At 31.3% G+C, this 16,882-nt stretch overlaps 3 protein-coding genes across 4 annotated transcripts; 1 reads left to right on the top strand and 2 right to left on the bottom strand.

Moving 5' to 3' along the window:
• LOC108322268 (extensin-2) lies at positions 1-956 on the top strand. Its single transcript, XM_017554292.2, has one exon. The coding sequence runs from the start codon at positions 178-180 to the stop codon at positions 676-678; it is 501 nt and encodes a 166-aa protein (XP_017409781.1). The 5' UTR covers positions 1-177; the 3' UTR covers positions 679-956.
• A 4,342-nt stretch (positions 957-5,298) lies between these two features.
• On the bottom strand, positions 5,299-9,631 carry LOC108322316 (importin subunit alpha-2). 2 transcript variants are annotated; one of them, XM_052876265.1, is made up of 11 exons: positions 9,177-9,631; positions 8,902-8,998; positions 8,717-8,808; positions 8,474-8,605; positions 8,197-8,382; positions 7,950-8,113; positions 7,781-7,859; positions 7,365-7,493; positions 6,623-6,750; positions 6,139-6,518; positions 5,299-6,020 (listed from the first exon to the last, which is right to left on the bottom strand). In XM_052876265.1, the coding sequence occupies exons 1-10, from the start codon at positions 9,387-9,389 to the stop codon at positions 6,149-6,151; spliced, it is 1,590 nt and encodes a 529-aa protein (XP_052732225.1). In that variant the 5' UTR covers positions 9,390-9,631; the 3' UTR covers positions 5,299-6,020; positions 6,139-6,148. The 2 variants fall into 2 exon arrangements, with proteins under 2 accessions (XP_052732225.1, XP_017409858.1); XM_017554369.2 differs by having other exon boundaries at positions 6,135-6,518; positions 9,177-9,630.
• Positions 9,632-10,855: 1,224 nt separating this feature from the next.
• On the bottom strand, positions 10,856-12,779 carry LOC108322271 (uncharacterized). Its single transcript, XM_017554296.2, has 3 exons — positions 12,425-12,779; positions 12,071-12,321; positions 10,856-11,383 (listed from the first exon to the last, which is right to left on the bottom strand). The coding sequence occupies exons 1-3, from the start codon at positions 12,569-12,571 to the stop codon at positions 10,993-10,995; spliced, it is 789 nt and encodes a 262-aa protein (XP_017409785.1). The 5' UTR covers positions 12,572-12,779; the 3' UTR covers positions 10,856-10,992.
• Between the last annotated feature and the right edge of the window lie 4,103 nt (positions 12,780-16,882).

Genomic DNA, 16,882 nt, shown 5'->3' with positions numbered 1-16,882 from the left:
GAGGATAATACAGTGTTTCAACCACACCATAACACTACACCTCAAAATAGCAACACAACATCCTTCCCTTCACTTTTCTTTCTTTCTTTCTTTCTTTCTTTCTCTACACATTCTCTCTCTCTCTCTGATTCTTCTTTTCTGAGAAAATCACAACCTCATTCCTCGGATCCTCGGAACATGAGAACCAGAGTGGTGTTGTGTTTTTTCGTCACCTTTCTTTCTCTCACTTCTCTTTCAACAATGGCAGCAGATCACAACCTTCAAACTTCGTCCAAGGATGACATCAAATGCACCCCCTGCGGCCAGGCTGTTCCCTCTCCTCCGCCACCCTCTCCACCGCCGCCATCTCCCACCACCACCTACTGCCCTCCCCCGCCGTCCCCTCCTTCAGGCTCCGGCGGCGGCGGTGGCTCTTACTATTACTCCTCTCCACCGCCACCCTCTCAGTACATCTACTCCTCTCCACCGCCGCCGGCATCATCCGGTGGCGGCGTGTATTACCCGCCGCCGAATAAGTACTACCCGACGCCGCCACCGCCGAACCCAATTGTCCCTTATTTCCCGTTCTACTACCACATCCCTCCTCCTTCTCCGTCCACCGCGGCTCCTCCGCCGGTGAAAAGCTGGTTAGTCTGTGCAACCTCGTTGTTACCTTTTCTTGTTGCGTTGCTTTGGTAGAGAGAAAGAAAAAAAAAAGGAGAAAAAGGGAAAATTGTGGGAATAAGTGCAGAAATTAGCAGATCTTGGGAAAGTGGAAGTGAAGTCACTGCAAAGACAGTGTGGCTATTTCCCATTTTGCCCCTGGAATAGCATGAACTTGTTTCAATTTCTATGATATCACTTTTTTTATAATGTAACGTAGGTTGATCTGCAATTTAATTCGTAACTGTATTTAGCCTTTTAATTTTGGTTACTATGAGAAAATTATAAATTCAAGAAGGTTCTTTTAGTTTCCATTTATTTATTTTTTTGTCAATATATTGCGTTTTTTTAATCACAACTGGAATTAGATACAATTAATTAATTAACTAATTGATAATAATTTTTTACATACAGTTATCTAATAGTTAGCATAAAAGTTAACACCAATTAGAGTTTACAATTAAAGCTATAACCTTTTTTGTCCACGGAACCGTTAAAGATATATAATTTGATGAAATAATGTTACAAAAGTTAATAATTTTGCAATGCAGGTCAGGCTATTATTAGATGATAATATATATATTTTTTTCATTATCGGAATATTTTATTGAATAAGAATAATTAAAACGTGTAATAAAAACAAGTGATGAAGAAATATATTATCGATATGATAATTAAGGGATCATGTGCAAACAGTAAAATAACTATAAAGACAACACATCATCATCAAAACTGTACCACATTATCGGTGACTACTGTCGTTGCTTTCTTATGTTTCACACCTGAGTGTTAAAATTTGTTAAACTTTGGATAAAAAATACGTTAAATCTATTATATGAATTCAATTCATTTATTAAATCTATTTTATATATTTTCCTTCTGTTTCATAGTTGATGATAGCAGCTGAATGGTGTTACATGTTAATATATAATTTTATTTCCTAGAATTTTAGATAAAAGGATGCAAATCACATTCTCTCGATTTGAAACATCTAAACTCTAAGTGGTTTTTGAAACATCAAGGTTTTGTTTATTTTTGAAAAATGATTTAAAAGAGTGAATCAATAAATTTTGAAGGATAGAAAGTGAAAATTAGTATTATTTGGATAGAAAAGTTAAAGTAAAAAGATTTGAAAAGAAAGTTTCTATGGATGTGATGAATACAAAATTATTTTAATAAATTAAAATATAATATTATATAGTTAAAATTAATATAAAATAAGAGTGTCTAAAATATAGATAAAATATAGATGTATATGTGTATTAGAGTTCTTAGATTTTATGCTCTAAAATGCAAAGAACTATCAGAAGTCCATGCTACCCTTCTATCAAAGGTTGACACATATTTTTCTTATATTTTCTTTCTTTTTTAATATAACTAATTTCAATTTTAATATGATATTTTCAACATTCTATATCGTTGGAAATCAGTGATTTAAAAAGTGAAAATATTTCTACAGTGACTAAAAATTGATATAAAAATAAGATATTTATCAAATTCACTGTGTATACAAATTTATAACTTTATAATATATATTAAATATAAGATGTGAATTTTAAATTTAATTTAATTTTACAAAATTGATTTATATTCATATATATTTTAAATTAATTTTATTATTAATAAGTGTACATTTTTTAACACATTCTTTATGTCAAGATATAAACATTTTATATGTAAAATTAAATATTAATAAATAATTCAATAATAAATCAAATGATATATATCCAAAAAAGATACAAATTTCACTAAAATAAATATAAAAAATAATACATATTAAGAGCTGACTTATAAAATTATGTTTACATTTATATTAAAATTAATTTTATTTCTAACAACAAAAATCAAATAACACAATTTTTAATAACCTGAGTAGATGTAATAATTTTATATTTAAATTATATAACCGATTAAAATTAGCTTCCAACTAAATAGTCAATATTTCCAAACAACAATAATCCATATAAGCTAACTTTTAACTTATATTATTTTATTTTATTTCTAACATATATTTCTAAAATTAAAAAAAAGAGTTATTCCTAATAATGTTTCTAATATATTTCTAAAATATGTTTTCCTATTTTTTTAACATATATTATTCCTAATAAATTTTGTAGCATATGTTTCTATCAACGTATGCTTGTAACATGTATCTCTAATATACATTTGTAACAAAAAATTGAATGTATATTTTATATTTTTAAAATACTATGTTTTAGAGTATATATTGAGTTGTAGATGTGTGTAATTATTGAATTTTTATGAGATGAGTAATTATGATGAAGAACAGTGAAGTGGGCCACCTTCTCTTTCATGCTTCTCATTCTTCACGCATTCTCATCCAAATCCAACTCATCTTTCTGTTTGTGTTTCCAATGCCCAACCCATACCAAACTTCCATTTACTATTTTATATAATATATTTTAATTTCTCTCATTTTTTATAATTAATTTTACAATTTTTTAAATATTAAATGGGGCCCTTCAACTTATTTTTGTATGGTTGTAAATGATAATGGGACAATTCTATAGACACTGTAATTATTTGCAATAGAATATAATATTCACCAAATAAAAATATACATAAATAACTTGAAAAATTCAAAGGGACGGTTCAAATATAACACTCAATATATACATAAATATAAAATATACATAAATATAATACCCAATATATATATATATATATATATATATATATATATATATATATATATATAAAAGTTTTCTTCTTCCACCACTCTTATTTATATAAAAAAAATGTAATTTCATCTTAAATATGTTTTTTTAAATTTTTTTACTTTATTTAATTAAATACTCTAACTTTAATTTATATCTAACATTAGGTTGCATCATTATCGAGTATCGTGTGTACCTTTTATTTAATATTATCAAGCAAGGATATTCTTAAAAAACATTAGAGAAATAGTAAATTTTGATGCAAATAACATCCTATCATAAACCTATTTTCTATGTTGTTAGTGTGAAATGTATTAATGAAAATATGTATCCTTCCATACGAAAGAGAGTGCATTTATTGAACTATTAACAATATAATATATTCATTATTGAAAAAAAAACACAAATAACGTAGTTAAAATAAATATCATGGTAAGAAATAATTACTTAAATATAGTTACCATTGATTTTATTTGTAATAAACGTAAATTTTAGACATCATGAAAATTAACTAGTTTAGTTATATTCCTTAGCCTTAATTGAATATTTATTGCATAATATGGCAACACAAACATTATTATATTATTTTATCGTGAATTTTCGTCCACATTTTTTAACAATTAGTTGCCTCAGTTACATAAGTGAGTAACCTATAAATAGTCTCTAAATAATGTAAATTTTACTTGTAAAATACAAAATAATCCGTTGACAACATAAATTTTCGCTTGAGTTGATCTAACATTATTCAGAAGTAGCATTTGACCATAAAACAATGAAACATCATCCTTCAAAATTTCACTTTATTTGCTTATAAAAGTTATTAATTTTGATGTTGAAACATAATATTAATATCATAAACCATAAAACTAAGTTCAAATATAACTATTTGATTAAATATATCATGAATAATATTAATGAATAAAAAGGTATCTTTCTCAAAAGTTATTCATCTTAGTAACAAAATATATAATTATTAACCTTTTCTTGAAGACCATTAAATATGAATTTAGAAATTTAGATTTATCACAATATCTAATTTGCCTAATATTTACTCTTTATAATATAAATCTCATCGAGTGAAGTAAATTTTTACATATTTGTCCGAGCATTTATAACTCTTCACTTTGGTTGGATGTCACAAATTTTCATCAATCTTTACCCCTTGATATCTTTGTTTTGTTTATATGACTATGAATAAAATATAAAATTCTATAGAATCCTTTAACTTAACAAACTCATATATGTATTCACCATAATACTATCAATCGATCATTTTTTATCACCATCTCCACATCTTGCAATTCATTTCACCTAATAAATAAGAGAAATAACAAATAGTATTCAACCAATCCTAATAAGCTTAAAATCCAAACAAAGAATGTTATAAGAAACAGGGATATAAAACTTGAATTAAACATACTATCAACGGTATATTTCTTTATTTTATTAAGTAATTTTGTAAGACTAATTATAATTTACTAAGTGAATTTAATCAATAAAAAAAGTTACCCATTACGAGTTGAGATTTACTAGGTGAAATCTCATTCGTTGGACATATTTGAGAAATTTATAGTGAGTTGTTATTCATTGGACATTATTAATTAAAAATAAATAAAACCATTTGCATTTTAGACGAGATTCCATGAGCAAATTCTGAATTGTTGGATGAACTACTGGGCAAATAAATCACTTTTTCTTTTACAATAAATTGATTTATGTCATCCATTTTAAGTATCTTCAATATTAGAGAATGCTATTCTGATTATAAACAATTCACATGAGAAACTGAATGTTACTCGTTAGATCCTTCAGGTTGAAATGAAAACACTTGTGAACATTTCGTATTTGCCATTCTAGAATCCTTGACAACCGAATAAATCTTAAAACTAAACATTTATTGAATATCATAATCTTTCTTCAAAACTCAAATCAGAGCCCAAAGAACAGTTGTCAAGAAATCGCAAGCAAAAAGACAACCTTCACAGAAATAACAAATTGTTGTAACATAGTTTGACAAATTGACTACAGTTGATACACATTCCTTCCATTGGGGACATACAATTTTCAGCTCTCCTAATGAGAGTTTGTGCTTGGCAGCAATCTCTCTCGATTTAGGCTTCTATTGACACTACGCATTCTAGCCCCTGATTTGAATTGTGCGAGAGAAAATGCTTCAGAATAGCCCAACGGAGAAATGCAAGCACAAAAATATTCTAATTCTTTCATTTGAATACAACCACGGTTTCTGAATACTGTATCCACTCAAATCAAATACTGACTCTGTATGAATAAATTACCAATACAACTACACGACTCAATAAAAAATAGGACTCAAAAGCCGCATTCGAGAAAAACCCATCCACTGCCATATAATACGGTCCCTGCTACTGCAACATAGAACCTTCCAATAGTTATATATGCCCACAGCATATGTATTTTTAACACGACATAAACTTCTAACAAGGTCATTATGCTGCTGTTGAACCCACCACCACCCTTCTTATTTGGACTTGGTAGTTAAACTGACCCACCCCAGCACCTCATTAACCACGGACACAAGACCAGACTTAAACCAGACACCATGAAGTGCAAGGACCAAACTGACCGAACTCACCCCCTGGCCCCCAACCACACCCCACCCCAGACTCGACTCCCCAACAGTTTACCCTAGCATCAACCCTGCTCCATCCAACCAGGTTCCTACATTATTCAAACCAATTTGGCTTAGAAAACTGAAACTTGTATTAAAAAATGAGGGGAAATTTCAATTGATGACCCTATAGAAAAAATAATACTGAGACAAAGCATATTTACCCACACAACAGTCTTCAACTAAAGTTGAATCCACCAGATGGAACTGGAAGCTCGTTTCCAAAGTTAAAACCAGGTTGAGCACCATCTCCTGTAGGTAGTGTGTCATCATCGTCTTCCAACCAGTATGTTTCAAGAATTTTAACAGCCTTTTCATATATTTCATTGTTGTCATGACTCTGCAGGTTTTCGATTTTCTCCAATCCTTCCGCATCATCTATCATCTGAGCATACAAGTTGACATCTCCAGTGTTACCCAAACTCTTCTCAGCTTCCCCAACCTTCAGAATGTTCTCAAGACCTTCTAAACAGACAGTGACAATTCTTGGGTCGGGACAAACAAGCAGATCACAGAGTGGTTTAATGCAACCCTGGCTCACCAAATACCTTACAACCACGTATGTTAAGTCAATACATAATTTCCAATATTTAGCAACTTGCCATCAGGAAGTGGAATTAAAAAAAATAAAAAATAAATATAAAAGTTATACTTGATCTGCTCATGGGTACCACCAGACGTAGCATTTGAGATTGCCCATGCCGCTTCCTTTTTAATGTCAAACTCAGCATTTTGAAGAAGATTGACAAGGGGGCTAATCAGACCAGCTTCAATGACAGCCTATATCACATATAAATTGTATGAAGTCCATAGAACCTATTTTAATGAAATAAGCCGACTAAAATTTTAATCATTAATCCTTCACAAGTGCCAATAGAACATTCTCAAGGTCCCAAACGTACAATACTTTATAATACAAAATACCAACGTTCTGTTACTTGAATATACAAGTGATTTACCTGCATTTGGAAGAGAAGGACGAGAGAACGGGGGGATAATATTATAATTATAAAAATATTTAATTCTTAAAATATGGATGGATCAATTTTTTAAAATTAATTATTGATAGATCAAAATAAATTAACGAACTACTTTATCCAATGAAATTAATCCTACCATATATTTGTCCCACATGTTCACGTTCAAGAACATCTAGCTTCCTATATTACTTATTACAGAGCCACAGCATCTGTAGCACTCAGTACTGGTTGAAGAGATATCCAATTTTAAGAGATAAATATTTCCATTCCATTGAAATATCCAATTTAATATGTATGGAGATAACAAACATCAAGCTAAAGAAAAGGATAAACAACAACAAAAAAATACCAATGGTCTGTTTAATTAAAAAAAGGATTTACATCAAGTAAAAAAATCGGGATACAGTGGTTTACCTGTATCTGTTCTCTGTTTCCAGCTGTAATGTTCGATATGGTCCAGCAAGCTTCTTTCTTGATGCTTTTCTTATGATTGTGTGTCAACAGACTCAAAAGGCACGGGAGAGCACCATGATTGATGATAGTCTGATGAAATGAGTTACAACAAAATCAGGAAAATCTCAACAATGATGCATTGGGGAAGCAAAACCTAGATTCATGGTTAGTGGTGGTGTCACAGTGGCAATTCATAGTGCTAAAAGCCAAGAAAGACATGCAAATTGAATTCTTCAGTGGATAGTGGATAAGGCATGCAATGAATATCATTCTATAAATTCTTCACTCTTCCGAGCCTCTCACTCTATTTTCCCCAAACCCTCAAAGGATTGTATTCAGTACAAAACTAGAACGACCGACTGTTTACAAGTCATTACCTGAGTCTGAATATCATCTCCGGTTACAATATTTCCCACTGTGCGAAGTGCAGGAATCAGCACTGAAGGGGATGGGTGCCTTTACAACAAACAGACAAGTTTAGTGCCAAGACAATTAATTGAAACAATAGAGCAATGATTGACCAGGTACAGTAGATTTAGCACTCACATAAGGAGTTGCACCAGTCTGCCACATACACCAGCCTCAATAACAGCTTGGATTTTGTCATTTGTTCCATCAGAAAGATATGATAGCGCCCAGCATGCATCTGTTAAGACCTCTTCATCATTGGAAAATAATAATCGCTCAAGAGCTGGAAGTGCTGCCCTGACCTGTCCATAAAAAATTCTCTTCGTTGTAGCCCAACACAGTTTATCTTACAGGTTTGATTTCTATCAAATAGAAAGACAATTACCTGCTCAAATGGAGGCTGTGGTTTGCCCCTGCAGAAGTTTGACAGGGTCCATGTTGCATTTCTCAACATAGAAAGTTTTGCATGTTCGTTCAACTGGGCCAACAGTGGGATTAAGGCACCATGGCCAAGAACCAGATCACGACACCTGGGGGAGTCGCCAGCAACATTTCCTAACGCCCACACTGCCTGGAATTTCAAACTTCCATTATTCCGGCAAGCTAGGTCAAGATTCCAAGAAAGGAAAAGACAGAACTACCACATTCTCGTATCACCATACCTGCTCCCGAACATCATCACTGGGCGAACTAAGCAACTTGACAAATATCGGAACTGCCCCATGATCAATCACAACTTTGGTATTCTCAGAAGTTCCAGATGCTATGTTCGTGAGAGCCCATGCAGCCTCAAACTAACACAAAAAAAAAAAACAAATTACATAAGAAACCAATCAAGAAATCAAATTCCATCCAAACTACACTACACCACACAAAAACTTCCAATGCATGGAATAAAACAAAACCTGAAGTTGAGGGAAATCCTCCCTAACAAGAAACTCCACAAATCGAGGCACAACTCCAGCTTGAATAACTTCCTCAATAGGGGGACTGCGTTCTACACAATAGAATAAGCCACACAACACGAAATAAAGTTAACACAGAGAACCATAGCACCACAACAACATCAAACAAAATCAATCCACGTTACCAATCGAAAGAAGCTTCCGAAACTGCGTGGTCGCTTCCAACTGCTGGCTGTTATCATCTGACCACACTCCAGCAACCATCGCAGGGAGGCTTTCTAACTGCGGCCAACAAGAAAGAGACAAAAACAACCATCATAACCGTTTTCATAACTAACCGACTAATCCCACTGAAACAAATCAAATCACAACAGCGCGATTCAAAGCGCATGAATCTGAAATTTCAAAGATCGCAGTGGAATTCTAATTTCCTTCCATGCGATGCCGATAACAGCAATACCTTCTTCTCGACAATGGAGGCTTGAAGAGGAGTGGGGAACTGTTGCTGAGCTTGAAGGCCTTCACGGCGCTTCTTCTGGAGGCTCTCTTCTCGCTTACTCTTCCGGATCTCCACCATGTTATCCTCCCTCCTCCTACGACCCTCATCGGCGTCCACCGCCACTTTGTAACGGTTGCGACGAACCTCGGTTCTAGCATTTGGCCTCAACGACATCTTCGCTGCAACAACAATAACCCTAACCCAAAGAACAATCAAAGATCGAAGGAATCGGAATTGAAAATGGGGAAAAACCCTAAGTTTTCGATTGAGAATTAGAGCGACATGGTTTCTTCGATATTCTCAGGAAATTTAAATAGCGGTGGGTTCTGTATGTAGTGGGGTCTGGGGTTGCGTTGCGTGTAGCGGTGGTTGTGGTTGTGGATCTCGGGTCTGGTGTTTCGGGTCGGATCTAGGCCCGTTGGTCCTCAATAATAATGAAAGTTATTTCAAATTTTGTAATGGATCGTACCGATGTCATGCTAACCGGTTACGGTTCAGTGTGGAGAGATGGGCCCTCACTTCAATCATATCAATCTTTCCATGAAATTGGATGGGAATTCCAAGAATATCCATTTTCAACCAAATATTATTTATTTTTTGTATTTAATAAATACATAAAATTAAATATCCAATTCAAACTTATGTTTTTAATATTAAGTATCTAAAAAGTTAAATAAATGCTTGAAGCTTGAATTTTGCTGTTGAGTACGGATGGCTGAACCTGCTAGAGGGATGGCTGAACCTGCTAGAATCCTGCTTTATTTAACGTTGACTCGTAAAAATAGGTGAAGTTGGTTGACCCAATCTATTTTCTTTATAAATTATATATTAAAAGGAATTATTAATAGGATCTTATTATAAGTATCTTATGAAGTACAGATACTGCTAATAAATTTTTTTACTATTTCGAAGTATTCTAATTTCATTTTACTATTTGTCAAATACTTGTTATCTGGTTATTATAAAATGTTTATTATTTTCTTTCTACGGTAATAATATCATTTAGCTATTTTTTATTAAATTTTAATAAAAAAAAGAATAAAAATTGTATATTTTATCAGTATAATTTATGTACATATATTTAAAACAATATAAAAATAAAATATAAATATAAAAATAAAATATAAATATATAAACATAAATGTGCATAAAATAAATTAAATTCAATACTATTATAAATCTTATTTTTTTATTAAATTAACTTAATAATATATTTTTCTTTCTCTTATTAGATGAAATATTAGGAACATGGTTTTGGATGTCTCAGGTGGTCACATAACTATGAGTTGACACGTATAATAATGAGAAATGACTCGTTTGGTCTAAAATACAATGAATGAAAGCAGACCGTTCTCTCTGAAATTTTGGAAAAGCTATAAAATACATACATGTAACGAAACTTTCTTGGTTTCCCTATTCCATTCTCTGACATTGTTTCCAAGAATTCACAAGCCAAAAGAATGCAGAAAAATGTTTGTTTTATATAACTAAATAAGAAGCACTTAAATGTGGCCTTTTTTTCTGGCACATTCTGCATAATTTACTATATATTCTTTATCAAACAGACCACGCAATGATTAGATACCAGAAGAATTGTAACATCTTATTTACACCAACGAAGAAAGATAATTACCAAACAATGAAATAATAATAAGCTTTGTTTTTTCTTTTTATCTGCATTCTGAAATTATTTACAGAATGAAATGAATTTCAACCCTTTGAGTTGTGTGAAACTAAAACTCCTAACTCCACTTTTTCCCTGTGCCCTTTTCATCATTCAAACAAAGTCATAACCTTTAACAAATGGAGTTGGAAACACAGACAAGAGAAGCTCATTCTGGTTTTCTCTGCTTGTGGGGTTCTCCCTTGCAACGGTTGACATGTACTGTGGTTGGGGTGATCTTGGTGGAGAAGCATACAAGGCAGAGGTTTCTAGAACCTCTCTTCGAACAATGGCTTCTTCCTCTGCCATTTTCTGTGCACGTAGTGCTGTTAGGTATAAACCAGCAGCCAAGAAAACTGTCGTCAAAGCCAACACCCCTGCAGCAGAAAACAACCCTTCTCTGATGCTGTAGCAGCCTGTTCTTGCCTTCGACCAATTCTTCAGATGGCCTGACTCTACACTCAGTGCTGCCAACAACAAAATCTCCCCAACTCCAAAACAAATCCTACAACATTCAATTCACATTTTCCATTTCTGGTTTAGTTGATTGCTGAAAAAGGGATACTTTTTGTATCAGAAATTATACTAAAATTGATTTCTTCTTTATCAGAAGTGGAACATGACAGTCAGATACCATGTTAGACTATATTACAAAATCAGCTTGACAGGTATTCTGTCCTATCTCTAGTCAAATAGATGTTATAAAATGTGAATGGATGCTAAACTGTAAAAAAATTAGTGATTAAACTCTTGGACATGTAGTTATCCATTACTGTTAGATGAAGGTATTATCATCTGAGTATGCCAGTTTGTTGGTGGAAGGACTTATATTATTATTTCACATGATTAAAATATGCAGGAAGAAGTAATACTGGATTAGGTTTTGATTAACTTAAATTAAGGATAGTTAGGTGGGAAAGATAATGCTGTTTTCCTAATAATATAAGGCTGAAGTTTGTCTACAAAAAGATAAGAATAATGTATGGAAATAAGATTTCAAATAATTGATCCTTGATGGGACCATGAAATCAACCTATATGTTTGTTCTCCTTTGCTTTTTCACTCTATCTTCCCCAGAGTTTTTCTTATCAGCCACTCTCTCAATTTCTTTCTGTCTAATTTCAGAGCACATAGAGCTATATTTTCTGTGACATCATTCAAGAACATAAGAACAAAGATGTGTTTCTCTTACCAAGTTGTAACGAAGAAAAACGCTGCTTGCCATGTTAGGGACTTGGCAGAGGGAGAATCAAGATCCCAGGTAAGCAAAGAAGGTGATGATTTACTGAGTGCTATCAACATGTAAGTGTGCTGCGTGACCATGGCAAAGGCAAGTCCAACAAAAGCAGAAACAGCACATAGTAATGGCACTTTCCCACTACCACTATAAACACATTCTGATTTGGCTCCGTTTTCTTTTCCACCTGCGTTCATCCATGTCACCTACCAAATCATATCATATAACATTAAAAACTTCACGACAGGGTTTTCTTCTTTTTTTTTCATTCATTCGCTTAGTAATTTTGCAAACATATGAATCTTGTACCTCAGAACGTGTGGCTTCTGCTATGAGACATAGGATGAAGCAGAAGAGGCCAATCAGAATTGTGAGAACCATAAGAAAGGCACCGGTTTTGCTACTCAAATCTGTTTTCCTTCTGCTGGGTTGAAGGTCAGCGTGTGTGATAGCCATGTTTTGGAGCTGAAGAAGAAAGATGGAATTGAACAGAAGGGTAGAAGATGAGGTTTGAGAGTTTTGAAGAGAAGAATCTGGCAAAGGGAGGAAGGAAGAGTTTCAGAATTGCTTGGAGCAAAGGTTGCTTAAAGGCCAAAGATTCCCACTGTGTGTGGGGATTTAATACCAAACAGTCCCACATAGGCAATTGTTAATTAGCACCATATGTTTATGTTTCATGTGTATTCATTGATGAAGACAACAAAGTTAGTGCTAATGACTCATAACACATCAAACATGTGTTCATCATGGCCATTTCACCTTCCAACAAAGTGCAGAGTACCTTGCAGTTAATTCAGTTTTTTTTTTCTCAAATATTAGAAAGAAAATGTTAATTAATTTAATTAGAAAGGGAATGAATTCTCTGCTTCTGAATTGGGGCAAAGCATTATAAGATGAACGGTTGTTATTGCTGTGTAGAAGTTGATATTCTTGGTTGAAACCTAAGTGGTGAGCATAAGAACAAAGCTTGAAAAAGTGGTATTCTGAGGTGGAAAATGTAGTTGAGAGTGAGAGGGACAAAAATAGCCATCAAGAGACACCAAATAGGTCAATCAATTGCCAAATGGAAGTCTGATGTCGGTTCTGACCATGTTTCTCTTGTGGTTTGGTTTTACAAAAGAGAAAAAACAAAACTTTTTCATATTTTATTAAAAGTAAATCTTTGGGTTCCTATTCTCCACAAGAATTAATTATGAAAATGCATTTCATAGTTATCCCAACATATATATAATTGTAGTGCCAATTTCTTAGCCTTATCTTTGATGCCAAAATGCAATCTGTGTCACTATACTTTGTCTAAATATTACACACTCATTGATTTCATTATATCATATTAATTGTGCTGTTTTTTTAAAGAGTTATCTCACCCAAATTATTGAATGAAATCATGGTAACCGTACCAACTTTATATAGTTAAAGCTAATTTTTTTCTTTTCTTTTGGCTCAGTGATGGTAACTACAAAAATACTCTTACTTTGGGAGTACGAAAATACTCAAGACTAATACCTAATTGAGTAATTATTTGGAATGGAGTGTATTTTATTACTAATGACACACTTTTATATTCATTTAATATAAAGTATAAAGATAAAATGTTCTTAAAAGTGTAAACTTTTGTATTTTTTTAAAGAATAATAATTGTTTGACACACTTATGTGAAAGTTACACTCATTTGAAACCCTGATTTTTCCCTTTTTTTTTCAATTTTACTCTTAATTAATAAAACCATCAAGAAAAATGATTCTTTGACATATATGAATTTTTTATACTACACTTTTTACTCTCTTATTTCTCGAAAAAATACAAAAAATTATACATTTATGATCATTTTACCCTTGTAGTGTGTGTCAAATGAGTGTAAAAGTATATCGTGGTATCATTAGTCAATCATCAATGGGATCCACAGTCCACAGCGTGTCATATGAGTGTCAAACTCAATATCCACGTCAACATTATTGTTTTTCAAGAAAGAAGAGAATAAAAAATAGAGGGAGATAATGTTAGATGGATGTAAAAAATTTAGGTGTGTCAGAATATTTTTCATTTTTAAAATATAATCTTAGATTTGAGACTTAAATTTCTTTTATATATATATATATATATATATTTCAAATCATTAAATATAAATATAAAAATTACTTTTATGTGTGTTTCTCTGATTTAAAAAACATTTAATTTTCGAATTTATTGTTTATTCTTTAAATTGGGTCAAAGTAATCTGTTGGGCCAATATAGAGAAATGTCACGCCAAATTTATTGGGTCGTTTAGAATTAATGCATATAGGTTCAAATTCGCAATCAATTCAATCTATTACGGTTTTGAGCATTATATCGGAAAAAATTCAGTTTTTTTTTTATGAATTAAGTAAAATCCAACTCACTTAATTCGTCGGATTAAATAAGTTTGAACTAATTAATATGTAATTAACCAACAATAATCTTTTATTATGTTTTTATATATTTTTTCATAAAATTTTAATTATAATTATTTAAGTCGATAATTTAATTTCTTTTAAATATATAATAATATTTGAATAATTTAGATATTTAATTTATTTTTGTATAAATTTTAATTTTTAATTTTTATATTTATAATAATATGTAATCAAATAAATGACTGCTTGATTTCATTAATATCCCAACCCTAGTTGGTCTAACCATGCTACAAAATTTTATGTTTATTAAAAAGTAAGTCGAATTGAGATGATTTGAGTTAAGTGATTTTGATATTAACATATAGGTGCTTGAATTTGACAGTTGAAATAATGAATTAGTCCTTTTATTCTGTGGCCTATTAAATTAAAGGATATTAATGAAAGCTGTAACCAAAGAAGAAAAGAGCATCTTCTGCATATTGGAAATACAGTTTCTTCATAAACAAGACAACACATTCACACATTCCAAGAGTGATGAACTTTTGGAAGTGATTCCTCGAGCACTCCATTAACCTTGCTGTCATCCAACATATATTCTCTTTTGCATGATGATAAGAGGAGAATGTCTCTCAAACCACCTTAAAATATGACACCTAGTACCCTGTTTTAATCACCCTTCTTCTTCTTCTTCTTCTTCTTCTTCTTCTTCTTCTTCTTCTTCTTCAACATCCACCATCGTCGAACATCCTAGTTAATGGCTTCCGAGAAGGTCTGTTTTGATGTTGGCAGCAACAACCAAGGAAACTGTTCCCAAGAAATGTCTCCCACCAAATCCAACATGGGAAAAGAACTAGCCAGAAGAGCTGTGTTGAGATCTTATCTACGTAAAAATGGCAGAAGAAAAGTTGCAAGTAACACTGCCAAATCATTGCCTAGCAGGTTAAGTAAAGTTTCTCTCGACGAAGATTATGCAGAATAAATTATAGATAGGTAAGAGACGCACTTTCCAAAGTGCATGATTCCATATTGTAATAATAGATTATGAAGTACTAAATTATTATTAAGAATAATTATATATTAACACAGATTTTTTTTACAACATTTTGATAAAGTACACATATCATTTTTCATTAGTTTTAAGTATGTTAACATAATAATAAATCAATAAATTATATATATATATATATATATATATATATATATTATGTGAAAATATTATTAAAAAAATCTATATTAAAATATATTTTTTCAATTATTTATGGTTCATAGCATGCATGGATTATAAATATATGAGTTCTAAATATTCCTCAAGTTTATTCAAGGATACAGAGTAAGTACACTGGCAGCAAGAGATTTAATATAAATGAACCAATTTTGCTTTCTGCAGTTTCCTCTGGTGACATATTTAAATATTATATTATAATAAAATAATAATTTATGTAGAAAATGGAGAGGGGTGTCAACCTATATTATCATCATCATCTTCTTTTTTCCATTTAAGTATCACTATTTTTTTGTTTATTTATTTAAGATGTAAAGAGGAATGAAAATACTTAAAATTTGAATAATGAAATTATTATAATTTCATTTAACCACGTTAATTTAATAATAATTATTTTTTTACGGATAGCTACTAATAAAACACCACCCTTTGTTTACTTCCTTAAGAGACCCTAACTTTTCCATTTTTTAAGAGTTCTCTTAATATGTGTTCTCAGACACCAGTTTAAAAAAAAATATAAAAAAAAAATTACATTAAAAATCACACTAAGAACATACTAATGAAACTTTTTTAATTATTTTTATATTATTTATTAATCAATATCTTAATAACAATGGCAAGGCACCTGAACTTTACAAACTTTTCCAAAGACTATTTTAAAATTGATGGTAGAAAACTAAAGTGAATGAAATTAGCTGAGCCGGCCTGGACCTCGTGCAAAAAGCCCATAACAAAAATGGGTCATTTTTCTTCTTCAAAATAGTTATATAAATATATATTTTACTATGTATAAATACAGTGAAACTATTTTTTATTTTATGTTTTTTATTTTTAAATAAAAACGCTAGATATGATAAAAAAATTAATATATTTTCCCACACTTTTATTAATATATCAAATGAATTTGCAATTTAGCGTAAGATAGCAATATAATTTATCTATCATCAAATATTTATATTCATTTTTAATAAGATAAGAACCATAATTAAAAATTATTTTATGAATAAAGTATTAATAATAAATAAAAAATTATGGAAAGAGGTATTCCATATGTTTGTGCATATGTGTATTCAATCTTTTCTCATGATAATAAAAAAAAAGTAAAATATTGGTTTTTATTTTACTTAAAAAAATACAAAATATTATTAAATTTTTTAAAAACATATTGAT

This window comes from Vigna angularis, chromosome 4 (genome assembly GCF_016808095.1).
Source record: "Vigna angularis cultivar LongXiaoDou No.4 chromosome 4, ASM1680809v1, whole genome shotgun sequence".
NCBI lineage: Eukaryota > Viridiplantae > Streptophyta > Magnoliopsida > Fabales > Fabaceae > Vigna > Vigna angularis.
The sequence above is the reverse complement of the archived record's forward strand: the minus strand, read 5'-3'. Positions and strand labels throughout refer to the sequence as shown.

Bases quoted from the DNA above. Each gene is read 5' to 3' on its own strand.
- LOC108322268 (XM_017554292.2), top strand. From the start codon at position 178: ATGAGAACCAGAGTGGTGTTGTGTTTTTTCGTCACCTTTCTTTCTCTC.
- LOC108322271 (XM_017554296.2), bottom strand. From the start codon at position 12,571: ATGGCTATCACACACGCTGACCTTCAACCCAGCAGAAGGAAAACAGAT. The intron at 12,322-12,424 runs GTACAAGATTCA...ATGATTTGGTAG, and splicing joins CAGAAGCCACACGTTCTGAG to GTGACATGGATGAACGCAGG. The intron at 11,384-12,070 runs GTAAGAGAAACA...TGAATGTTGTAG, and splicing joins TTTTTCTTCGTTACAACTTG to GATTTGTTTTGGAGTTGGGG.
- LOC108322316 (XM_052876265.1), bottom strand. From the start codon at position 9,389: ATGTCGTTGAGGCCAAATGCTAGAACCGAGGTTCGTCGCAACCGTTAC. The intron at 7,860-7,949 runs GTGAGTGCTAAA...TTTGTTGTAAAG, and splicing joins AGACTGGTGCAACTCCTTAT to GCACCCATCCCCTTCAGTGC. The intron at 6,519-6,622 runs GTATAACTTTTA...CGTGGTTGTAAG, and splicing joins GGTACCCATGAGCAGATCAA to GTATTTGGTGAGCCAGGGTT.